This window comes from Tachysurus vachellii, chromosome 21 (genome assembly GCF_030014155.1).
Source record: "Tachysurus vachellii isolate PV-2020 chromosome 21, HZAU_Pvac_v1, whole genome shotgun sequence".
NCBI lineage: Eukaryota > Metazoa > Chordata > Actinopteri > Siluriformes > Bagridae > Tachysurus > Tachysurus vachellii.
The window spans coordinates 11,237,367-11,262,484 of record NC_083480.1 but is presented as its reverse complement, the minus strand read 5'-3'; the positions used below and the strand labels follow the sequence as shown (position 1 = coordinate 11,262,484).

Sequence of the window (25,118 nt, the reverse complement as noted above, 5' to 3'; positions counted from 1 at the left end):
CACCTGTATGTGGACACCTTTTAAAAATAAATGCATATAATCATTTTTGTTGCAAATAAAACTCTTAGTCCATAAATACTGTAGATTTAACTTTAATATCTACATTTAGTTAAATTATCAAACATATGTATGACTTGCCAGTGACTTGCTTGACTCAAGCTACGACTTGAATTGCTTGACATAAAGCAGTGACTTGACTTGACTTGACTCAAACAAGAAATGACTCGGACTTGCTTGAGACTTGAAGGTTAAGACTTGAACCTTACTTGTGACTTGCACATGTGTGACTTACTCCCACCACTGCTATTTATATTGATGTATCTATAAGTATTGTAGCATCTGGCTGATAGCACTGGTTACATGAGTGTACAGTGTAGTAGTGTTTACAACTCTGTGCTGTGAATTATCCATAGTTTAATCAAATGTAGAGCTTGTTTTTTTAAAAACTTATAATTCTAATTTCTAACTATAATTTCTATACGACAATCTATGCCGGATCAGACAAACCAAATGTAATCAGATGGCTTGACACTGATCTGTAGTTTGACTGTTCCTATGTACTAACTACACAAGTGTATTTATATCTTCTATTTAAAATGACACTAAAATATGTACTTTTCATGTGTAGTATTTCAGATATTGTCTCAGTCAGAAGGAAAATACCACAAAAGCAGCATTCCACCCTTTTACACCAGAGAGATGTAACCTTTTATTTAAACTTCTTTTTGTTTTTTTGCTATAACTGTCCAGAAACAGTTGTTTACTCATGCATGCCAAAACCGATTACACGTTAACATACATAAGACTTGCTGCTGTAATCCATCTGTGATGTTTACATCATAGTTACTTATCATTTAGAGAAACTTCACATAAAGTGGGACAGAAAAAGGTAACCATTAGGAAATAAAAACATTTTTCATTCATTCAAAACTGGAAAAGCCAGAGAAAACCTACAGAGACATGGGGCGATCACGTGAAACTTCACAGACACCAACACCAGCTTAGAGGCAGCTGTGAGCTGTGAGGCATCAACGTTACCTGCTGTGCCATATCGGCTGTTTTCAGATAGTAAAATACATAGCATAAGTAAACATAACAATTAGTTTCATTTTTAATATTTGCTTTAACATTAAATATGTAACAATAATGTGGTTTTATAGTGCAAAGCAGTTATAGAATCATTATTTAGTAGGTGCCACAAAGGAAGCAGTTCTGCTTGATCAGTTAAACTAAACTGGGGTTACTTCTCAAACTGATTAAGAACTATTCAAGCTTGAAATGTAACTTCTAGGTTGAATTTTCAAAGTAATACTAAACAATAAAATGGTTTAAAAAACACAGTCTGACATTAATAAAGGTTTCAAATCTATTTCATATTCTGTACATAAGGCCCATTTCCTCTACTATAAGTTAAATTGTTGGCCCTGTTTTTTGGCCACTTATTAAAATATTTACTCTTCCTCCTTTAGTACATTTTAACCTGATTATTAAAGCATGTGTGAACTATTTTATTTTTGCATGTAGCTATAATCCTCCACAATCCAGATAATTCAGTCTGCCAGGATAAATGGGTCCAGGTCAAATTCTGGAACTGAAAAAGGCAGATCTGAAATCACATCATCCAAGCAGGCAGACGACACTGTAGAAAATAAGAGAACAATAAATTTACGCTACAGTAAAACCTGTTCACTGTAGGAGCTGATGACAAAGAGAGCTGAAATGTGTTGCAGGAAATTTTATTTTAGGAAAAAAACATGTACAATGACTCATATGTTTCCAAAAGAGATGAGAAATTATGCCTGACCTGCACAACTGATGCTGGGAAAACTACATGACGTATCACTGCTGAAACTCTGGGTTGGTGAGTTCCTGAAGTACTCAACATCACACAGATGTTTCCCCTCAACATCCTGACATTTGGAGTCAGAATTTCTGGCGACCTTTTGGAGTTGGCCAAGCTGTGAACAAATGAGAAGTTTGAGGTTCAAGTTCAGCGCAGTTTAGGCAGTAGTATATATACAGAGGTTAAGCTGCAGATGGACAACATTTTGCTGGTCTACCTGCTGTGAAAGAGCTTCTGTCTGGCTTGGTGTTAGGTGAAGGCCAATGTAGGGTTTCTGTAAAGTAAAATAAAGTTATCCAACAATTATTTTTTCTTCTCTGTATCTGTCAAATATCCAGGACTGTGAGTCCAAGGAGAGCAAAACTGGAGTGACACTAATCAGTGATGAATAGTTATACAAATGATAACTATTGTTGGTGGAATATGTATGTGTGTTGTCTTAAGGACATAAAATCAACTTTAGTTAAAACCTGATTTTTTTCTTTTTTTGGTTTTCTATACTTCAGTCAGTGACATCTGATTGGATTTTCCGTGACTGCCACACAGAACATACAAAATATTTGTATAATTGTGTTTTTAAACTTTAGAAATGTTGTATTAGTATAAAAATATGAGTCTAGTAAATAGTAAACATTTCTACCTCTGGAAACCTGTGTCTTTATATTCTGTACTTTTCTAGAGCTGCATAAGAACCACGTTTACATCAATTCTGTCTACATTTAATGGTGAACATTTAAATGACTACATTTTTAAATTTGGCACAAAACTGCAACATCCCATCAGTTTTAGCATCATAAAGTTGTGATAATGCTACACGAGTTTATAAGAATGAAGTACAGCACTCACAGTGTGTAACCTGAATTCATTATCCTGTGAACTAGTTGAAGCCACTTTATTAAGCTGCAGATCGTTCTGAGGATGGATTGGTTTAGTGCTGTGAGCTCTCTCTCTTTCAATTTCTTGCACCAGCTTCTTGGACTGTAGTTTTGGCCGTTGCTTCAAATTCAAATATGATCCCTGCATTCTCATATTAGGGACATTTTGTTGATTTACTGGATCGTTCCACGATGTGTATGTGTCCTGAGCTTCCAGGACACTGGGATGGTGAAAAGGCTGCTGGTTCTGAGGACTTTCATCGTTGCTTTGGTATTGGAGCTGGTTCTGGTTGTGGTTTAGGAGTTGAAGCTGAGGATTCCAGCGTTGATCAAGTTGCTGGTATTGCTGTTGGTGCTGTGGTGGAAATTGTTGTGCATGTTGCTGTAAGTATTGCTGAGTCTGTGTACAGCTTATCGGTTGTTGCTGTGGCTGGAGATTACTTTGAGTCTGTTGATATTGCTGTGTTTGTTTGTCAGGCTGTTGCTGAGATGTGTAGTGATATGGACTCAGCAAACTGTCCCGGATTTGGCATTGTGGGTTCTGATTCTGCATATAATGTGGTTGTGGTTTACACTGAGAGCTTATCAGCTTTGAACCCTGTGGTTGACACCATCTGGTATTTTGTCTGCATTGATCCCATCCCTCTGACTGATGGAGCTGCCAAGATTGAGAAGAATTATGAACCTTTGGAGTCCGTGTTACAGGGAACTGACTGTAAGGATATGGTGGTGGTTTGACCTCTTGTCGTACTTTCGTGCTGTTTAGTGCAACCCCCTGTGGGGTATACATAAATTCATTTGAATTCACATAGAAAATGTGTTTTATTCTGAAAAAAGTGATCTTTTAAATAATGAAGCACATCATTATATAATATTGATGCTTATATTTTACCTACAAAACATGACAAACGTACAAATTAAAAGTGGAGGGGAAAAAAGGAAAATGTCCGTATTTTACAATTTACATTTAAGGAAAAAAACTACAAAATTTCCTGAAGTGATAAACAATATAATATCATTTTTCCAACAAAATATTTATCCCAAACAAGAGATAAAGTTAACTTATAAATATTTATATGAAGTTTAGCCATGACATTCACAAAGGGATATGCAAATCTAATTTTATATAATTAACTATAATTTTATATTTTAGTATTTTTTTTCCCTCTAGTAATATCTTAATAAATGTTATATGAACTACACATGTTTTTTTCTAGTGAATGTGAAAGCTAACTTGTGAAATCCATCATATTAATATCATCCTTCAAATTTGTAAACTTTTGCACACAACCATAGCTCTATAAACTCCTTTAGGATTAATCAGACGAACAGACTTAAACTTACCTGGGTAATACAGGAGAGAGTGGGAGACAGAGTCGGCTGTTGCCAAGGGGATTCTTCACCACTGGGCACCATTAAAGGGCTGAGCTGGTTTCTCCTCACTGAAGAAGTCGTTTGCGACACTGTTACCTGCCCACCAGTACGTGGCGAGCAGGAGAGAGAGGACGAGGAACAAGAGCGAGATGCACTAATCCCACTACTGTAGCTGCTAGCTGTTGACTGAAAAGACTGGTTACTCAGAGACGAACTGCTAAAGGAAGACTGCAGGGACTGGCTACTAAGGGAGGACTTCAGGGACGAGCTGCTCAGTGACATGCACAGGGATGTGGAGCTTAGGGAGTCATGTAGCGAGGGGCTGCTGAGCGTCCCCTGGAGATTTGGGTTGCTAAGAGAAGACTGAAGTGAGGGATTACTGGTCATCGCCTGGAGAGATGATGACAAACCTGAGAAAAGAAAGATCAGATACAGACCAGTTGTGAATCCAGTTATTGTAAAGTTTCACTTGTTAAATTAGGTGCACTTCAATTAAATGTCTGTAATATTGGGCAGAATCATAAAATTTGCGCTTACAAATTCCGTTAGCATTAAAGTATATTGAAATGAATATGAAATCAGCCAATTGAGAAACAGAGTTCAGTTATCTTACTAGGCATGGGAAAATCACTGTCAGTTGAGACTTCATGTGTGGCACTGCTGGGTAGATGGTGTATGCCAGTGGAGCTGCTGGTTGACTTGGTGTCGATCGGAGGTTGTGTATTTGAAGCCTCGGGCACTGCAGAAGGCAAAGACAGACTGGAGAGGTCTGGTAGAGAGCCGCTTATGCTGTGAGAAGAGACAGCAGACAGGATGATCAAATCTACATCAGTTTAATGTTGTGGAACATCTGTTCCTGTCATCACTTTATTCCTGTATGATACTGTAACTATACAGAGTCACTTGCTCATTCATCTCACTTATATCTCTCTTGAAGATAATAAGACAAAAATGCAGCTTGTCATGTTACTGAGGAACTGCAAAGCCTATTATCCTCAAGACTTTCCTATGAAAAGCGTAAAGGAAGGGCTTTACATCTGACTTTCAAAGCATAGGTGCTGGAGACTTCTTCCTTAAATGCTAAATAAACATTACAGAAAACGTTACCATATCAGTTGATATTATTTTGTACCTTGGAGATTTGCATTGCAGCCAACTTCAGTGTCAGAGTTGTTAGAGAAACTAATCAGATTCGAGAATTTATGTCTATTATTGAAGAGATAATGTACTTTGTAGGTTCTACAGTAACAATATGTTTATACTGTACATAGGGAATAGAATTATTTTAGCAATATTTCCACTCAGTACCAATTTAATCTGGAAAAGGTCTTACTGATTTCCAGGAGTGTCAAATCCAGAACATGCTGATGTTATCTGTAAAATAACAGACAATGCATCACAATTAGCTGATTCTTTTAAAATATGATATTGAACCATTTGATTCGAGTCATTATCTATATGAACACCACAACCTTCTGTAATTTAGGAGTCCTTCCTTCCTCTTGGACATTCTCCTCAATCAGAGGCACTGGCGGTGAAAACAATGAGATCCCTTAAAGAAAAAAATGTTCCTTCAAGAATTATTACATGATCTTAAAGTAAGTGAAAACTGAGATTTATAAACCAAGACCAAGACCTGTCTAAAGCATATTTTTAGAAGATTCTGTGAATGGTTTTCTCATTGAAGTTCATTCCACCAAATAAAAGCCACACCAATAAGGCAGCAAGGTCTTGCATAACAATCATGTCTAGACAAGCTAGATACCTTGATTTTGAAAATGTAAGTTGGCATGCAGGTGTGTTGTTTTGAACCAGGATGCATAGATAATACAGTTTTTTTGTTTTTGTTTAGAGGAAGTTTTGTAAATTTATCATCCAGGTAATTGGAGTGCACTTCTTCTTGTTGAAAGATTCAGTGTGAATGCACTACTCACACTATTCATACTGCAAAATAAGATTCTGGACACACCTAAGCATTATCAATTTACTGTTACTGCAACAGGAAGTCAGTATGTGGGCTCGTGTTGGGAGGTGTTGAACGAGAAACAGCACTCTGATATGACATATGAAGGGAATTGAAGAGCAATAAGCCTTGTGCAGTACTGACACCTAGAAGTAACTATTGCATATACAAGAAAATGACCGCACACAGAAAAGGTCAGATTCCTCTAGTGATGAAGAAATTTGCTGGACCTGGTGGTTGTCTTCATTGGAGAAAATCTAAAGCATGCCAAGCTGTTCTTAGTCTTATGTTCTGAATGTTGATGAGAGAAAAGCCTTGGCCGGTCGATATATCAGCTCAATGTTCTCATGGTAAATTTTCTGATGGTGGATCTCCATCCAGGAAAAGATATCACGAAGGGGATCATAGCAACTTGGGTGGGGGACAGAGCGAAAAAGGTATGTATCATTTGTGTAGTAGAGATAAGATAAGCCCATAAGGCCAGATTCACTGAGTGCAATTAGTTAAGAAAAAGGTGAAAATTATGGATCTAGTACTGAGCCCTGAGGGTCTCCAGCAGGTGAGGTGATGAAACTAAACCTCTCCAAGCTATATTAAAAATAATTTTTAAATCTAAATGATTTTAACACGTTAATTTCAGTGTGTGATATTCAGAAAACAGCATTTATAAACACAAACCAGCTTTTTTGGGGCAGCCTGTCAAGACCTGTTCAGGATTCAGGTCACCAATGTAGGTCATCCTCACGCTAGTGTGAAGGGCCGAGTCTGAGCGAGTCCTGAAAAGATACGAGTGTAAGATGATACCTGTGGCAGTACAGAATAACCAATATAGATAAAACAAAGATTTGTGCTCACCTACTAAGGGCATTCATCTGCATTTGATCCATATGACTTTTCTCATTTGCAGTTCTGACAAACCAGTTCCTTTAGAGAGGACACAGAGAAACAAATGACATATATACATACTAAGGATGTTGCAAAGCATTTTGAGAAAAACAAACAATTGTACATGTAATTAATAAACACTTCAAATCCAATTGGAAATAACATTGGTTCCTTAGAGTACCTCCTCCAGCTGGGGCCTGAGGAAGGAGACAAGTGCGCAGACAGATATGGGGCGCTTTCAATCTGTAAAGTGCAGTTAAGGAAATCATTCAGAATTGTGACTAGTCTTTACTTTGTGTAGTCTAATAACTGAAAGCCGTATGACTTTCGAGACATGGGAGCAGATTATGAATCAATATTGCAAAGAGGGATACATGTCTCCTGTTTGGTCGGCCATGGACGCTGGGCCTGTGATCTCTTTGTCCATGTTCCGTCCTCATATGGTGCTGCTGGCTAACCCTGTAGTTCACATTACACAGCTGTTGGCTCTACATGTTTACAAACAAAACAGAGTAAGATGCTGGATGGTACACAGAAAACAAACAAAAGGCAATTACAGTAATCTAACGATAAACAGTCAATCGTTTATTTATGGCATAACAGTCAAGTTTGTTTATACTCAAGATGTCAGTCTACGTAAATATTAGAAACGAACATTTTTAGCAAAAAATGCACTCAGTTTAGTTTTTCAGCTAACCTTTAAAAATGACTTTGACAAAGGAAGAATGCATTGAAATCTTTCTCGTGGCTTTCTAAAGGTTGTAAAAACTCAACATTGTTGCCAAACTGAGAGAAACGACTCATTGAGTGTTACAAAGAGCGATTTTTATAAATAAATTTACTTTTTGCTAAAATGTGTTCGTTTCCCCTGTGTATGGAAACTTTTGGGACACCCTGTATAATGCAGTCCCTGGATAAAAGCAATACTATTTGTTGTGACTTTTCTAAAACTTTAGTCTGCCCCCTTGCTTTAATATCAGCACCAATACCGTCAGGCCATTTAAGTATTCCCCAGTGTCTTGTATGAACAGTAGGTGTATATATCTTGGTGTTGATTTAACGAGGTATGAATTAGTATTGCAAAATGTTTACAGAATAAGATCTTGCCTGTTTTCCTGATGGACATGCTGATATCTGACTGACATTTGGCAGAGATCCTCCATAATACGAAGCCAGGCTCCTTGCTTGTCGGACTTTCTGAGCCTGAATCTGCAGTGTGAAGGATTTGAGAGACGTTACGCACTGTTATAGTACGAAAAGCATTAATCACTTAACATTGCTTCAGTCAAAGCAGGTGTTAAAATGGAAAATCCACCTTGAACGACTCTATTATTAGCCTGACATCTTCAGGTGTAGCCAAGATTTTTTGTTGACATTGACATGTATAGTGTTACACTGGTTAACATTTTCTACATGACCCACAATGGCGTTTGACTACCTGCTGTTAATGAGCATTCATCTCTACCTAAAATGAATGATGCAGCAGTGGTTTAGTCCTTAGTCTGTGCAGTGCTCTCAACTCCTCATCTGTACTGTTCAGCTCAAACAGATCAGATTCCAAAGCTGTAACTGTCATGCTAATAACATTATCAATGCCATCATGTTGGTCATCTTGTAAAGCAGTAATTAGACAAGCCAAGTTTCTGTCACTACTCAGCTGAAATGTGTCATGCAGGTTTACTGCCTCTACTAAGTCTTCATTGTATTCCTCTACAACATGACATTGAATGTAATTAGCAAATGGTGAGAGAGAAAACGCTCCTGCTGTATTGTTTTAAAGAGCTTTCAGTGAAACTGGTCCATTATCAGTCATTTTTGTGTTATTAAACACCACTATAACTGCTAACCTCTCCTGAGAATAATGAAAATACAGCACCAGCTAACAAATCAGCATTAATATTGCTAAAAATATCACAAGTATTTCAATGCAAACATATTCAGTTATAAAATAATAGTAATAAGAAGCATTTTGGTTTGTATATACATTTGCCCATTAAATGCTTTCAGTAAATCTTTCAGAAAAGAAGCGAAAGATATTTTTTGTATTATTTTGAGGACATCAACCACAGATTATTTGTATAATAATAATAATAACAACCACCACAACAACAACAACAACAACAACAACAACAACAAGTTATTTAAAATATTTATAGACTTTTTCATAAACTGTAATGCAATAAAAAGCAAATCTTTAAAAAAAAAAAAAGTCAAAATAAAAATGAAGCAAACAATAGCATGAAACACAATTAGAGAATAAAATAAATTATATAAAAATAAATAAAAATAAAAAATTTAATAAAGTTATTTAATAAAGTTTACAAATGAAATTGAAAACAAAATAAAATTCTAAATACTAAAAAAACAACGATATACTTTGTTATACGATGTACAAAATGATTATTTGTTAGTATGTAGACTGTACGGATAGAGATACATGATGTTTACATTTAGAGACACTTACATTTTTTATTTAAATTCATTAAAATGAGTAATTGAGGGTTAAGTGTCTTGCTCAGGGGCCCAGCAGCAGCTTGGTGGACGTGGGATTCGAACCCATGACCTTCTGACCAGTAGTCCAACGCCTTAACCACTGGATCCCATATTAAACTAATACAAACTTTACATATTTGTCATTCACACTCCTATAAACCCTGATTACATGATTTTATAAAGTTGTATGACCCAGACTGCAGATGCAGCTGTAGTGCGTATTGAAGTCTAGTGTTAAATATGTTACACTTAAACCGTGTCGAGCCTTATTACGTGTGTGAGAGCAGATTTAAGGCCTTGACTCACCCTGGTGGAAGTGATGTCCGTCATAACCTCCTGGAAGGCGGCTATATCTTCGGCTTGCCGCTGGATTTGCAGCGCGATTTTCTCGCTGAATTTGCGTGGGTTGGAGCTTAAAGACGCGGCGCCTGAACCGGTCCACTGTCCGCGTCCTGCAGCTCCTACGGCCGCTCCTGTCAAGTTCATTATTATACTGTGCTGTGTAGAAAAGTTGCTTTCCCGTTATCCAACATGGACATTGGACCCGAGAGAGAAACACTGTAGAGATTACAGAGAAATGCATAGTGGGAAAAGGAGTTCGGAACAACAAGCGATTCTTCAGAAACTACAAGTTGCTAGGCAGGGTTGCCAGGTCTATGCGATTAACCTCACGACAAAAAAATAAAAAAACTCCAGAAATCTGCTTTATCAAAATATTTTTTTGCAAGATTAACATACAGCATACAATAAAATGGAGCAGAATCCGAAACATTTGAGCACTTTGCATTAAACCATATTTATACTGTCCAAATATTTGGCTTAGTTTTGCTGTTACTGCAAAAAATAACATTTTACATTACATTTCAGTTTCATTTCATTTCTTAACTCACTACAATTTAATCATAAACACAATATATTCATGTGTAACGAGTTAGGCATTTATATTGTGTTTTAAACAAGGCTCGGACCTACAATACAGCTAGTTTAAAAAATATGTGTTTACATGTACTTGGCAACATTAAGGTACTAATGAGTCTCAAAACATCTTAGAGGTTGTGGGAATTGTAGTTCCTAGATGTAAACAAACCGTGCTGCATAGTTAAGATACGATTAAAAACTGTCCAGGAACAGTGCTTGCGTTGACGAAAATAAAACATTACCGTTTTTATGACAGAAGTACACACGGAGATTGTGTTTCTGGTAAGTACAAAACCGTTTTGAAAGAACGTTACTGCTTTATTAGTCTACTAAACTACAATTCCCATCATTTTTGTTTCAAAAACCTGATGACGTCACTTCCGCTAAACTGGACAACTTTCAGAAAAGATGGAGAACAAAGTTGAGCGTGCGGCTAATGGGAAAAACGTCTCTCTCCCTATTTCACGTGTTAAATTAATAATGAAGAGCTCTCCTGATGTCTCTTGTATTAACCAGGACGCCCTTTTCCTAACCACGAAAGCGACGGTAGTAGTTTATTGTTTTTTTAAGCCTCATTCCACTGACAGACTGAAGCTAACTGTTAGCTTCACATCTTATGAATGAAATTTAGTTTTATAATAATTCTTTTGGTCTAGACCTTGTAGCGTATCGTATATATTTATATATATTTTTAAATATAATATATGTTATATATGTTTTTTAAACTATTATGCTGTCTTCAAAGACTCTAAAAAGTCCCCCTGTGACGTCACTAGGAAACAAACCAGGAGTCAAATAGATTGAATGCAGTCACTAAGCTGTGAACACTTTTAGAAATGCCTCACAAATGATGTACAGTGCACTATGGGCGTTATGTACCTCCTAAAGGACATGCTTTGGAACCTAACTTATTTCAGTGCTCAGTCATTTACATAAACGTGAGGGTTTTTTTAGATATGGAAACAGAATAGCAAACATTTACATTTAAAGCCCTGTCTGGTGAGATTTTAGTTTGTTTTTAGAAATAAGATTCATTCATAGTTTGAGTTTGGGAATATGTAACTTTTCAAAAAACGACTGCTCGCTTTATATATATATATTCCTCTAGGAGCTTTTTGTTCAGCACTTGGCTTTGACCTCATATAATAATGGCTCAGGAAAACAGAATGGCACCCTGTCCTACAGCGATCTGGCTAATGCTGTGGAGGAGACAGAGCCTTTCCAGTTTCTCACAGGTGAGAGCTTTGTGTTTTCCTGAATGTACACTTAGATAATTGATAAATATGTAAGAGAGAAACATCAGCCCCATTTTCAGCTGTAAGTAAAGTTCTCTGGAGGTTCTTAGATATGAAGAAGTGATATACTGCTCAATTTGACAACAAACACATCTGATGCTGTTGCCTGTCTATGTTGCTTGTCGAGGATGAACTATTGAGTACAGAGGCACACGCAAAGAAAGCCAATATTTTAATCTGTGTGATTAAGTTACACGTGTTTTTGTGTGATACACTATGTATACGGTAAGTAAGTAACGGCTCGCTATAGGAAGCAGTGAAAGCAGATTAAAAAGATGATTCTGTGATCTGAGTGTTGGACAGATTAATGATCTGCATAAATTCTCGCTCCTCCAATATCTCCCTGTTCAGTATACATTAAACCTTTTAGACCATTTACACACACCAATAAAACTGCATAAAATAGCCTGATATGAATAATGATTTTATCACAGTTAGCAAACATAAGCTAATAGCCTATGAATTGCCCTTGATTAAGACCAAGACCAAACACACAGATAATAGATTAAAATGTTTTTTTTTTTTTATAGTCATTGGTCTACTGCACCAGCTGGGTGTATCAGGGCTGATGAGTAGTCACATTAATAACAGAGATGGCTCAGTGGTTAAGACTTAGGGCTACTGCCCGGAAGGTTGTTTGTTTAAATCCCAGCACCATTAAGCTGCTGTTGTGTACTCTGTCATGAACATGTTATCATGTAAAAATAAAGCCTGTCTCGCCTTGATCCATATGGCTCATCATACTGAGCCATTAAACTGATGGAACCAGTAAAATTAGGGTCTGAGCAAAAAAAGGGAACTTATAAAAATTCCAATTAACATCTTTCTCTCATTTTAGATATTCTTCCAAGGAAAATCTTGGCCAGGGATTATCTGAAGTCCATGGAAACAATGGAAGAAGAAGAAGAAGAAGCCAACTGATTTTTGGGGGACGCCCAAAAACAACAACAACAAAAAACAGGAACTTTTACTTCGTTTTCATTCTTAAAAATTGTTTGACGATAACATGACGTGAACAGTTAAAAAAGAAAACACTTTCCTCACAACTGATAGACATGAACTCCTGGACATCCACAACCACATAAATATTTTCAGTTCCTCACACCTTGTGGTTCAGGGGTGACACAGATGTTTTTTTTTTTGTATTGAGATATGTAGTGTAGCTCACACAGCAAACTGCAAAGTGACCACTTTATTTATGTTGTATAACTGCTGAATAGCTCCTACAGCTATTACATCTACGGCTATTACATTGGTCATAACTGACTCCAAAATTACAGCTGCTTTAAAAGCAGTTACTCAGGGTGTACACACTTTCATTAAATGGGCATTAAAATGTAATTAGTTTTTTTATTATACATCTGAAGATACATCTCAAACTCACTGCGCAGATTGTGAAATTGAAATAAATATTTATACCTGATCTTTTTTGGATCTTAACAATTTTGCCATGATATAATTGTTTAAAATCAAAGTTAATCAAAAAGATCCTGTAGGTTTTATTACAGTGTCATTTAGTTTAGATCAGAATTGACTATACCACAGAATTGACCACAGTTTGTGTTGTTTATGTGTGAGATTCTTGTACTTTTCTGCTGTTTCACCTGATGACATGCACTGAGCCGAATTTCAAAGCTGTGTGTCTTTATACTTATACTTGAAATTTGTTTAACAAATTGTTTGTTTTGTAAAGTGTACTGTATGATTTTGCTGTATTTTTTCCATTAAATAAACGTTTTGATTTCTTATTTGCTCAATTTTAGTTCTGGTTTTACCACTTTAAGAATACTGAACTGAAATTATGCCATAAAACCCAGCACTTTTTCTAAAATTGCCTTGATATTTCTGAGCAATCACGTTTTCTCAGAACATGAACAACATTTCACACACAGTACCACAACACGCATCAACATACAAAAAAGGAATTTTATGTTTAATTATAAATCATACAGACACCTATCAAGCAACATCCAATTAGATTCTCCTAAGAGTAAGTTTAAAATGCAGTTATAAAAGTGTTATCTTCATATCACTTACTCCTAAGAGTGAAACAGGTCTAATACAAAAGAAAGAGTCATGCTTTAGGTGTAAAATCCTGCGTCCTCACAAGCATGCACTGCGCTGAGTGTCAGTCATCTGCTAGAATGTCATTTACTGGTTCAGTAGTCGGGTTAGTCGAAGTTGTATGGCATTCAGTGTCCTCTCGAGATTAAAGAGATGCTGCTCCAAAAGAGCTGCCATTTCTTCCCTGCCATTTATGGTGTTCCCCGTGTTTGTAATCTGCTCCTTTAAACTAGAACAAAGAAATTTAGTCAAATTAATCAAAGAACAGAATTTAACTGTTATCATCTAATATTACTGAAGTACATTTTTTTCCATATTAGATTGTTGTCACATGTTCACACCTACAATGTCAAAAGCCTTTATAAAGTTTAGGTAATGATTTTGATCGACATTCACTTTATAAACATAAATAATAAATCAATACATCTCATCACGTTTACTAGCAGTGTTTCTGATGCATATTAGGTACAGTGGATATAAAATGTTTATACACCGATAAAAGTTTTTATGATGGAAAAAATCTTTAATTATGACATAGCAACCAATAACATTCATGTAAAATAAACAAACAACCAAATAGTTTATGGAAAAAGGAACTTTCTACGGGACTGTTCTCTCTGTTTGGGACTGGAGCACTAGTCTAGATAGAGGGAATCAGGGATAGATCCAAGTATCTATCTGTTTTGATACCAAGCCTGTAGTCCTTTGTTAGACAGTTGAAGGTGAAGAAAAAATTCACCATTCAGTACAATAATGATCAAAAGCACAAATCTAAGTTTAATAAAGGAATGGCTTCAAAAGAAGAGGAAGATCACCACTTTGGAATGGCCCAGTCGGAGCCCAAATTTAAATCCTATAATAAAAAGCTTAGTAGACATGGTCAACCAGATTATTAAAAAAAGAATGTTTTCACCTGAATTTTGTTGGTTGGTGCAGTTTATTTACATCACAAAAAATTTATTTTTTTTTACATCAAAGCAAATGGCGTTTTAAGGGCTGTACAAACTTTTTATATATACTGTATACCCTGAAGGTAGGCATTTTTTCTCTCATCTGAGCCTTATGATAGGATGCAACTTACCTTGCAATTAAAGTATCATGTTCATCACCCTCTTTCCTCTTCGCATCCAGGTTGAAGAAAACTTTCTGCATGGATTCTACAGTCTGAGAAATACTGAGGTGATCTTCCCGAACCCCTTGGACATCCACCATGGCCTGCTGCTCATATGAGTCTCCTCCCTCCTCTAGGCCGCTGGCCTCAGTCACAGCATGGAGCGCCGCTCGGTTCTGCAGCACCAGCAGACGTGTCTCCTCGAACTCCTCTGGCCCTGCTATGTTTTCCCAGCACACAGGAGAGGATGGTGGGAGCCAGAAACGTTGTGTGCAGTTTGCTGCATGTTCAGGTGTCTCTGTGACAAAGGGACTGTGAGCAGGGAAGCTGTGCAGCAGCTCATGGAGGCCAGAGCCCCAGTCCCAGTCTCGGTCCTCCATGTTCACGTGAATGCTGCCTCCACTGTGCAACACAGTGAGAAGGAGCAGAAGAAACCATGCCATCCTGCTGCAGCTAAAAAATAAGAAAACACTATATTACCCCAAACACAATATTTCTTATACCTCTATTTTTCTGGGGTTTAGGATTTAGAGGATCATTAGGGTCCTTTTGCTTCATATAGAGTGATTCCAGTTACTGATATGTTCTGATTGGGAAACACTCGAAGGGTTTCACATCAAGTTTTTCAAAGTGATGTCAGATGGATAAGCGAATATGTCATGATGCCATGTGTATATATGAAGTGAAAACAGTTCTGAAGTTAGCTGGTGCTCGTTAAATGCTTATAATTATGGAATTCCTGCCTATTAATGTATAATCTATTAATTACTATTCCACTGAAGTTGAGCCATTCAACTTCTTCCTGCCTTCAGCAATCATGCAAAATTTTGTCATTGTTCCCCACGTCGTGAATCTCTCACTAGATGTGGTGGCTTTTTTTGGCGATCACTTTTACTGATGTTATTTCAAAGAAGAGATTATAGACAAATCTAAAAACTTTTTGAGCAGATATTAATGACATCCTGTACTCGATACGCCTCTCGGCTCACTGCTGGTTATCACGACTGCTGGTGTTATGAATGGAGAAAGCAGATTGATTTGACTCACTACACCTAAGTTGCACGTGACAACACTTTTCCAGCATCACCACAGTTTTCTAACAACCAGTCATTCACACACTGCTTTCCAATAACCAATCACCTTTTTAGTATTGTTGTTCCCAACAGCTAAACACTAACCACTGTTCACTTCTTTGATCTTGTTATTTCTTCTTATAAATGTATAATATATCATTATGTCATGGTATACATCAGATGATCTATATTCAGTCTCGAAATAACTCCCTTCTTTATGTAACCACGACGATCAAACGAATAAGCGGCTCGTTTTATGACGTCATAAGGTTTTTTTTGTTTGTTTGTATTTGTTTTTTTTGACCATGTATCAGCTACTTTCCCCTGAACAGAGTCAACACTTACACACAATCACACACTCCGAAATGTGTTAAAGCGACAAAACGTCAACATCGCATCTCCACCTATGGATTTTATACCTAACTAGAATTGCCTTCACAGCTCGGACTTTCATGTCTGTTCTTTATATAATTATTTATGGAACCAACAAACACCAAACCTTGAAAACTGAACATTATACTTGACTGTATTTCACTCACTTTAATAAAAAAAATTGGCTTAAAAAAAGACTATCAGAAATGTCTGATCTTACCTTTAGTGTGTGAAGTGAAACGTTGTTTGTGCACTCCGATGGGGCTGTGTGTGTGTGTGTGTGTGTGTGTGTGTGTGTGTGTGTGTGTGTGTGTTTGTGCGTGCGTGCGTGTGTGTGTGTCTCCAGTTCGCACAGCTGGAAAATGTGACTCGCTCTCTCTGCACTATTTGTGTGCCGGTATTAATTAACCCTCAGAAACACACAACCAGTCATAATCTGTGAATGTGGTGTTTAAAACTGCTCCAAAACAAATCCACAAGGCTTTTTATAAAGTCCCACAGCAGTCTGAACTCTGTCACTGGCTCCAAACAAACAAATTAAAAAAAAGCCATTCATTAAAATGTAATCCCTGGCAAGTTTTCACATGTCACATGTTTGACGACACATGAATTAAGTCGTAAATAAAACGACTAACACAGCAACCCTCCTCTTTATGTCCCTGCATTGACTCGGGTGGAAACCTGAGCTGTGATCCTTTGGCTGAAGCTTTGATCCCGGAGAGAGCCGAGCAGCTCAGGGTTGAGAGTTTTGCTCAAGAACACTGATTTATATTCAGATAATTGTAGGCATTTGTAAAGGAACTGGTTCACTGATGAATTAAAGTGCTCCTGTAGATGTATGGAATAAAACATCATGGTATCTTCTCACTCACTCATTTTCTACCGCTTATCCGAACTACCTCGGGTCACGGGGAGCCTGTGCCTATCTCAGGCGTCATCGGGCATCAAGGCAGGATACACCCTGGACGGAGTGCCAACCAGTTGGAAGGGCACACACAAACACACACACACACACACACACACACACACACACACACACACACACTACGGACTGTTTTCCAGAGATGCCAATCAACCTACCATGCATGTCTTTGGACCGGGGGAGGAAACCGGAGTACCCGGAGGAAACCCCTGAGGGAGAACATGCAAACTCCACACACACAAGGCGGAGGCGGGAATCGAACCCCCAACCCTGGAGATGTGAGGCGAACGTGCTAACCACTAAGCCACCGTGCCCCCCATGGTATCTTCTGTTATAGGAAAATAATCAACGTTTAGTTGATGCCTTACCTCCTTAAATCCCCAAACACTTTTATTTGTGTAATACCTCAAAAAAATGACAGCTCATATTTTTGTCTGTTTATAGTTACATTTAATTTAATCAGCAAAACAAGTTAGTTTTCAGGGACTTTACAGCTGAAACCCATTGTTCCCAGGCCAGCCTCTATTTCTCGTCTCCTGAAGTTAAAACAACAAAAAAAGCCCTCTGTCTTGATTCCTCTCCATGAAACATTACATCTCCATTACATCTGTTACAAAGCTCTGATATTGGAGACACCTTCCAAAAACACTAAATCAATGTCTCCTCTCAGAAAAATCCATCATATCAACAAACAGTATCAGCAGTGCGCTACAATAGCTTTAAATATATTGAAGACAATAAATTGTAGTGTATATGTGGTAAAAAAAAAAAAAAAAAACCCTCAAAACTAAAACACTCAGGAATCATCCTCTAATCTTGGAAATAGAAGGTCCAGAAGGCCCCAAATTTATAATTTCTGAAAGTCTCTGTTCTGTTTTTAAAAGGGGAAGGATTTTTATTTTGAAGCAATTCTAATATATACTGTACATGTAAAGATAAAATCTGCACCCAGGAACAAGTCAAATCTTTACAGCTTCATGTTTCAGACACTTTGCCCAAGGCTCCTTTTTAATACTGGACCCTGGACATAGTTTTTTGGAGATGAGTTGTACATGCAGGGTGGAAAAAGTTTCTTAAGTGGATGACTTGATGCTTTTACGAGGGCTCTGTCTGTGGTTTCTATTATAAAACACATTTTCCTGCTGATGCATGTCTGGATGAAGAATAATGTGAAGCTCAAAGTCACAAGTCAAAGAACACCTGGATAGTACCATGATGTCATGTGGAAAATTAAATAAATATCATTTTAAAAAGGTTATACATATTACAATAATGTACAGTCCTGCTCACCATTATTGGCACCCCTTCATGTTTTGCATAACTGAGTGAAAGTCTTCAGAAATAAATGGGGGGGAGGGGGGGATTTTTTATAATCAGCAGGATCTTTTAATTGGAGGTCCAAAGTAATTAACAAAGACAATTGTTATTTCAACATAGATAATTGTAATTCCAAAGGAAAAAACAGAAAACCAGCATGTGCACTAATATTGGCACCCCTCCTTAACATTTGGTTGCACACCCTTTGGCAGCAATGACAGCCTCCAAACATTTCTTATATCCATCTATAAGCTTCTTGCACTTCTCTGGTGGTATTTTCTACCTTTGCAATATGCTCAAGCTCTTGAAAATTTGCAGGGTTCCTTTCTCCAATGGCAGATTTCAGCTCTCCCCAAAGATTTTCAATCGGATTGAGATCAGGACTCATTGCTGGCCATTATAAAACAGTCCATTTTTTCCCCCCTTCAACCATTCCTGCGTGTTTTGGAGGTGTGCTTTGGGTCTTTATCTTGCTGGAGGACCCATAATCTTTCCTTACACTGGGCAAGACATTTCACTCTAGAATTGCTTGATAATCTTCTGATTTCATGATGCCTGTGATACAGTCAAGGCCTCCAGTACCAGATGCAGCAAAGCAGCCCCACAGCATTATGGATCCTCCAACATGCTTGACTGTTGATCTTTTCCTTAAAGGCTTCATTGCACCATCTGTAAACATACTGTTTGTGTGCATTACCAAAAAGCTCCACTTTTGTTTCATCTGCCCATAAAACACTGTCCCAGAAAGCTTGAGGTTTGTACAGGTTCTCTTTCGCGAAGATCTATTGTTCCTTTTTATGCCTTTTCTTCAGCAATGGGGTCTTCCTTGGCCTCCGCCCATAAATCCCCACTTTGTTTAGTGTGTGGCGTATGGTACTTGTTGAAACAATTACACCAGACTGCTCCAGGTTGGTCTTCAAGTCTTTAGATGTTTGACGGGGTGTTTTTTCCACCATTCGCACCAACCTTCAAAGACTTCTGTCATCAATTTTTCTCTTACCCCCACGTCCAGGGAGGTTCTTGACAGTTCCATGCCCGGAAAACTTCAAAATAACATTACGCACCATTGAAACAGAGATACCAAGCTCTTTGGAGATGGCCTTATACCCTTTGGAGGTCTTGTGCTTGCAAATAATAGCATTTCTGGTGTCCTCAGACAGCTCCTTTGTCTTTACCATTATCACACATGAAGAGGGAATAACAGGTGGCTTTTTAAACACCAAAATGATCATTCATTGGCTAATTCATGTCACATGGGTGGAGGCAATTCATCACAGGTGATCCTCATTTGTGATTTGCAGCGGGTGAGTGAAATTGGGTTTCCATACTGATTTGCAGCAAAGGGCCAATACCACTGACACGGCAAGCATAATGTTTATCTTTTTACATGTTCTTTATCATTTGCTGTTTTGTATCAAACACAAGCTATCAGTAGTAATATGTTGTTTCACTTGATAAATTTCCTTCAGTAGATATTCCACAATATGTACATAAACTTCATGGGTGCCAATAATGGTGAGCATGACTGTACATGGCCTAATACAATAAGTATTCAATCATATCATTGTGCAATTGATTATAGACACTGTGGATGGTAATCTGTGCATGTACATGTGCATGACAACTACAAACTACTCTAAATTGAGGTAAAATCAGTTAAAATATAAAGGTCAGTTTTTGTGCTTCATTAGAAACATGAACATTGCCTTCAGGGTGGGTTGCGATATTATGTTCTCAAGAAAATCCACATCATCTGTGTTTACTTTGTTAATGTTGTTTGGTGGTTCAACAATTTATTACAATTTTATGTCAAGCTGAATGATCTCAATAAACAAGAATCTGGCAAAACACAAGTTTAGACGCCCCCTGGGTAAAATGTCTGCACTCCTTTCCTGAACTCCTGTCATTTTTTTCCTTCCCACATGATGGCAGAAATAAACACAAACACTTACAGTGTGGAAAAGCTCTAGAATAGTGAGATGTACACTACCTGTTAAGGAATTTGTCAGAATTTTAAAAATATTATAATGATGAGACAAAATAGACAATGCAAGAAAGAAAAAAGAGATTATAGACAGAATTTAAGAGGCCGGTATGAGAAGAGTTGAGGTTAGTTTGGAGATGGAACCTTCATAGCTGTTTATACTACAACATTAACTTAACTCACAGAGAGCACAGGGCTATAACAAAATGACAAATGGCTCATCTGACCACTTATGACACATCATATGATCCTGGGGGCTTTTTCCTGCAAGAGTAGGAGATTCAGTTGTTGTGCTATTACAAAATATTGGATATGTATTTACAATTTGTTGGCTTGCACATGATATTCATGATCTTTAAATCCAGATGTTTTTATTTTACAGTACACACAAGGTCTTCCTTAAAAGAAAGGATGGGAAAACTTGAAAGTTTCCCCATCCTCCACTAACATTTATAACCTTAGTGAAAAATATTGCATTTACACACTGTCCAAAAATGCTTTTCTTGACATATAAATAGCACAAAACATAAATTAGTGGACAAGAAGCAAGTGAGGAGACTCAAGTTTATTAATCAATGCCATATACAGTCAAGCAAAAAAAAACAAACAAAAAAAAAAAAAAAGAAAAAGTCAACTATATTAAATGATATTCACATTATATCCTAGCAGGGTTTACAGCATATATTGAGCTTGCAATCATAATAAAAGCATGAATGAGGAAAAAAAAAAATCTCAAAGCTCACACTTTACATAATGAAAGAACAAAAGACACAGAGTTTAGCGGTGAGTCCAAATACAAGAATGAGATATAAAAGTTCTTAACAGGAATGACAGTAAATTCAATTTGGCAGGTGCTTAAGTAGGAATTAAAAAGAACAACAGATGTCTGATGTGAGGAGGAGGAGGAGATTTGAGCCTGCAAGGCAGTGCCACCGGAACGCCTTCCTAAAAACTTTGGTCATTTTCATGGCTTGGATGAAAACATGCTTACACACAGCCTCAGCTGGAGCGTCCTGGAGTTTTCAGATACAGGTAATGGAAGAATGATTTGTTTTCAAACTATCTAGTATTTCCAGGACACTTCATGAGGTAGATTTTTGGCAAAAATCTAGTACATGTTTGGCAGTGATGCAGAAAAATGCATGATTTACATGGTCTGGTAAATAGTGCACTGTTTAAGGCCAGATACACTGTATGAAATTTTAGCCATAAATGCAGTTCCAGGGCTACATTAAGACATGTGAGGGAGTGAGTGAGTGAGTGAGTACAAGGTGGAGATTCAGTAGCAGATATAGCCCTTAAACGGCAATACCTGAGTCAGCAGTCTTTTCGGACTACATCTAATTAGTTGCCATTTGCGATCTTCTCTGTAAGTAAAAGCCAGATTAGTATGAAAAATCAACACAGATTATGAAAAACTGAAACTGAATAATACTTGGAAAAAAAAAGGAATTCCCTATGTACTCTACAGCACCTATCTATCTCTCAGTCAAATAAAAAGCCAATGTAAATACTGCTGTTAAAAGGACGATTTATTCAAACCAAAACACAGTTTAGAAAGGTGTAAGCACTGCCTCACATGCACATCCAACCTCTCTGTCTGGAAAACTTTGTTACTGTATGTACGAAAGACAATGAGGTTCACAAAAGAAAACAATAATGAAGATGTTGCAGCATATAGCAGGCTTCTGAGGTACTTCATGTCTACGCACATTTTTAGAAAAGTCACTTTTTTTCTAAAAAAAAACCAAAAAACCAAAAAAAAAAAAAACAACAATCCTATTATAGCGGAATATACCTCGTCTCAAATTTCTTTTAATTTTTCTGCCCAATTTAAAATAGGGCTTTTTTTTAAACTGATTAGAAAGTGCAATATACAAATACTGATCGTTCTATGCAGCATTCATGCAAGGTTGCATGAGTAATTCATAAATTCTTTGATGTGAAAATGAATTATCAAATTAAAAATAATTACCACCAAATATAAATATAGGAGATGACAGATCTGAAAAAGCGCACACACAAAAACAAACACAAACAGGATGTCTTTAGCTCTTTAGCTTAACAAAAAGATCAAGAATATTGATTTTATTTTCATACCCTTTGTACCAACGGAAACAGGCCAGTGTATCAGTAGAGTGTGTTCTTTAAAACACATTATTTAATATAACAGAGAATTCCCTTTGTAAAACATTGCAAGGTAAAAATTATACGCAAAACTATTCCAAATAGCTTACACTCAGCTTTCACCAAAATGACCCTCAATTTTGTTTATTGCAATACTGAATATTTATCAAAATTAAGAATCAAGGCTAATGCAAGCATTCAGACAGAGCGATGCGGACAGGCTGGTTTGTTAGAAATCATGCTGTCAAACATGGAGAAACATTAAAAAAAAAAGTACAATCATGCCAGGATTTTTGGATGTAGCAAATTTGCCTTTCTGTAGTATTGCAAAAGCAGAGCTGCAGTGCTGACTGGGGCAACTGAACCCAGTACATGATCCTGAATATGGCACACCACTACTGATGAGTACGGAGAGAACACACAAATCTTACAAGCAGATAAAACCTTAATGTGTACAGATGGCACTCGGTGAGGAACCACATAATAAACTAAAGTAAATAAACAATGATGCACCCTGTAGACAAGAGTAATAATGCAAATATTGCTCTCTGTTCACTCAAACAAGAAACTAAGGCTAGGCAATATGGCAAAGATCTTAAATCATAAAACCTAAAGACATCTTTGCAATAAAGGTTATATATTTTGCTAATAAGGGTTTTCCATCAAAGCAAAAACTGAAATGAACCAATTAGTACACAAATGTTTTTGTCTAGTCAGTTGCCTTTTATAGTAAGTTATGAAAGCATTGACACCTGATGATGATAATGAAACTTGAAAAAGTGTAATGAAAAGTGTATCGTGTTGATCGAGATTGGGTCAGTATCATCGTTATACTGCCTGACCTTATTAGCAACATATCCTTGTGCGTCTTTGCCAAACTACCATAGAAGGCAATAATGTTTACTGATGATCAAATTTTGCAACAAAATGAATGATTAATCAATTATAACTATTTTTTTTTTTTTTTGCCAAAAGCCAGTTTACAGTTAACAGAATGTCTTCACAATTTGGTCCCCTGCATTTTTTTTGTGTTTGACAGGACGTCCCTCATTTTCACAATACAATTTTTCAATTGTTTTTTTTTTTTTGAAAATGCAATATTGGCTTGAGCTGTTTGGTCACTATTATTCACTGTCACACACACACATACATATATATATATATATATATATATATATATTCAGCCAATCATGTGGCAGCTGCACAAGATCTTTGTCACTTTGATTAAGGTATGTTGTTTGTACCAGATGGTTTGAATTTTTCAGAATCCTGCTGGGATTTTCACACACAAAATGCTCAAACCAGCCCATTTGGCATCAACAACCATGCCGCAATTAAAGACAGAGATCATCTCACACTTTCTTTATTCTGTTTGATAGGAAAATTAACTGAAGCTCTTGGCCTGTATCTGATTGATGTTAGGTACCGTGCTGCTGCGTCATGGTTGGTTGATAACTGTATAAATATGCAAGTGTACAGTTTCTGCGAATGTGCACTCACACAGAGAGAGAGAGAGAGAGAGAGAGAGGGAGAGAGAGAGAGAAGAATAGAGAAGGTTAGCACCCTAAATTATTCTGAGGTAGTTTTCAAAGTTGGTATAAAATGCCAGGTTATTAAGTCATTTTTTTCACAGGAACACTGCATTCAGTATTTTGTGTACATATGAGATACTGGTGACCGATGACACGTCTGCCGTTTGATAAGATGAGAACTTCTTTTCAAAAAGAGACCATGCTGATTTTTGTTTAGTAAAATCACTTTAGAATGTACATCTGGAAAAATAAAGGATGGTGTAAGCTCTAAACGGTAACCTGTTGAATAATTGATATATATACTTGTGCATATAGTGAAATGGAGCAGATAAATTCTAAGTTTCCTAGATGACGACTAGCAGTGATTAGAACAAAGATCCTTAGTTGAAAATTATAACCTGGGCACCAGACTATAGCTTGAAATGGCCATATGGAATTTTATGCTTGAAATTTAAACAGAAAAGATAAATGTACTAAAATGTACAACAGCAACAACACAATATTGCGCTAAATATACACAATTATTACAGTGCAGCACCTCAAACACAAGCAACAGAGAGATTTGTCCATATGTCAGTAATAAACACAAAAGTTATCTTGCTCACATCTGAACTGTAGCTCATAAACATGTATGCGTATTACTTATGCCAATAAGTATCTTCATATATGCAATGGTCTTTTTTTTTGTTGCTTTCACTCATGTTTATATTTTCAGTAGACTTGTGAGGCTTTAGTTATCCTATTCGGTTACAAGCAGGAAGTTCGAGTGCAAAGTTGGAATTTTAGTTGTTAGAGAGCATTACTTAATAATATCCTCTAATAAAAATTCATTTGACTCTTGCCAATCAAGAGGACGTATCAGATCTGTAAAATCCTGACTAGACATTTAGCGAAACAGTTTACAGTCATTGATTCATATATTGTAGACATTTTATTGGATTTACCAAATAAGGGTACCTCTGCATTGTAA

General features: G+C 36.9%; 3 protein-coding genes across 5 annotated transcripts; 1 reads left to right on the top strand and 2 right to left on the bottom strand.

Annotated features, from left to right (window-relative positions):
- Positions 1–676: 676 nt before the first annotated feature.
- crtc2 (CREB regulated transcription coactivator 2) lies at positions 677–10,006 on the bottom strand. 3 transcript variants are annotated; one of them, XM_060897417.1, is made up of 14 exons: positions 9,740–10,006; positions 8,048–8,149; positions 7,315–7,428; positions 7,122–7,183; positions 6,911–6,979; positions 6,734–6,831; positions 5,565–5,644; positions 5,426–5,466; positions 4,706–4,881; positions 4,063–4,502; positions 2,690–3,493; positions 2,061–2,117; positions 1,805–1,958; positions 677–1,639 (listed from the first exon to the last, which is right to left on the bottom strand). In XM_060897417.1, exons 1-14 carry the CDS (start codon positions 9,917–9,919, stop codon positions 1,551–1,553), a joined length of 2,466 nt encoding a protein of 821 aa, XP_060753400.1. In that variant the 5' UTR covers positions 9,920–10,006; the 3' UTR covers positions 677–1,550. The 3 variants fall into 3 exon arrangements, with proteins under 3 accessions (XP_060753400.1, XP_060753404.1, XP_060753401.1); XM_060897421.1 differs by having other exon boundaries at positions 2,690–3,376; XM_060897418.1 differs by having other exon boundaries at positions 5,565–5,620.
- A 723-nt stretch (positions 10,007–10,729) lies between these two features.
- chrac1 (chromatin accessibility complex subunit 1) lies at positions 10,730–13,394 on the top strand. The gene is made up of 3 exons (XM_060857279.1): positions 10,730–10,897; positions 11,460–11,586; positions 12,485–13,394. The coding sequence occupies exons 1-3, from the start codon at positions 10,760–10,762 to the stop codon at positions 12,565–12,567; spliced, it is 348 nt and encodes a 115-aa protein (XP_060713262.1). The 5' UTR covers positions 10,730–10,759; the 3' UTR covers positions 12,568–13,394.
- Positions 13,395–13,554: 160 nt separating this feature from the next.
- Positions 13,555–16,601, bottom strand: si:ch211-57n23.1 (uncharacterized). Its single transcript, XM_060857278.1, has 3 exons — positions 16,487–16,601; positions 14,792–15,274; positions 13,555–13,939 (listed from the first exon to the last, which is right to left on the bottom strand). Exons 2-3 carry the CDS (start codon positions 15,262–15,264, stop codon positions 13,798–13,800), a joined length of 615 nt encoding a protein of 204 aa, XP_060713261.1. The 5' UTR covers positions 15,265–15,274; positions 16,487–16,601; the 3' UTR covers positions 13,555–13,797.
- Positions 16,602–25,118: the final 8,517 nt, after the last annotated feature.

What these genes read in the sequence shown, in the direction of transcription:
- crtc2 (XM_060897417.1), bottom strand. Translation starts at nt 9,919, where the DNA reads ATGAACTTGACAGGAGCGGCCGTAGGAGCTGCAGGACGCGGACAGTGG. An exon ending in CAGATGAATGCCCTTAGTAG is followed by an intron (nt 6,832 to 6,910) that starts GTGAGCACAAAT and finishes GTATCTTTTCAG; the next exon opens with GACTCGCTCAGACTCGGCCC. An exon ending in TTTGACACTCCTGGAAATCA is followed by an intron (nt 4,882 to 5,425) that starts GTAAGACCTTTT and finishes CTCTTCTCACAG; the next exon opens with CATAAGCGGCTCTCTACCAG.
- chrac1 (XM_060857279.1), top strand. Translation starts at nt 10,760, where the DNA reads ATGGAGAACAAAGTTGAGCGTGCGGCTAATGGGAAAAACGTCTCTCTC. An exon ending in TCCTAACCACGAAAGCGACG is followed by an intron (nt 10,898 to 11,459) that starts GTAGTAGTTTAT and finishes ATATTCCTCTAG; the next exon opens with GAGCTTTTTGTTCAGCACTT. An exon ending in GCCTTTCCAGTTTCTCACAG is followed by an intron (nt 11,587 to 12,484) that starts GTGAGAGCTTTG and finishes CTCTCATTTTAG; the next exon opens with ATATTCTTCCAAGGAAAATC.
- si:ch211-57n23.1 (XM_060857278.1), bottom strand. Translation starts at nt 15,264, where the DNA reads ATGGCATGGTTTCTTCTGCTCCTTCTCACTGTGTTGCACAGTGGAGGC. An exon ending in CATGATACTTTAATTGCAAG is followed by an intron (nt 13,940 to 14,791) that starts GTAAGTTGCATC and finishes TCTTTGTTCTAG; the next exon opens with TTTAAAGGAGCAGATTACAA.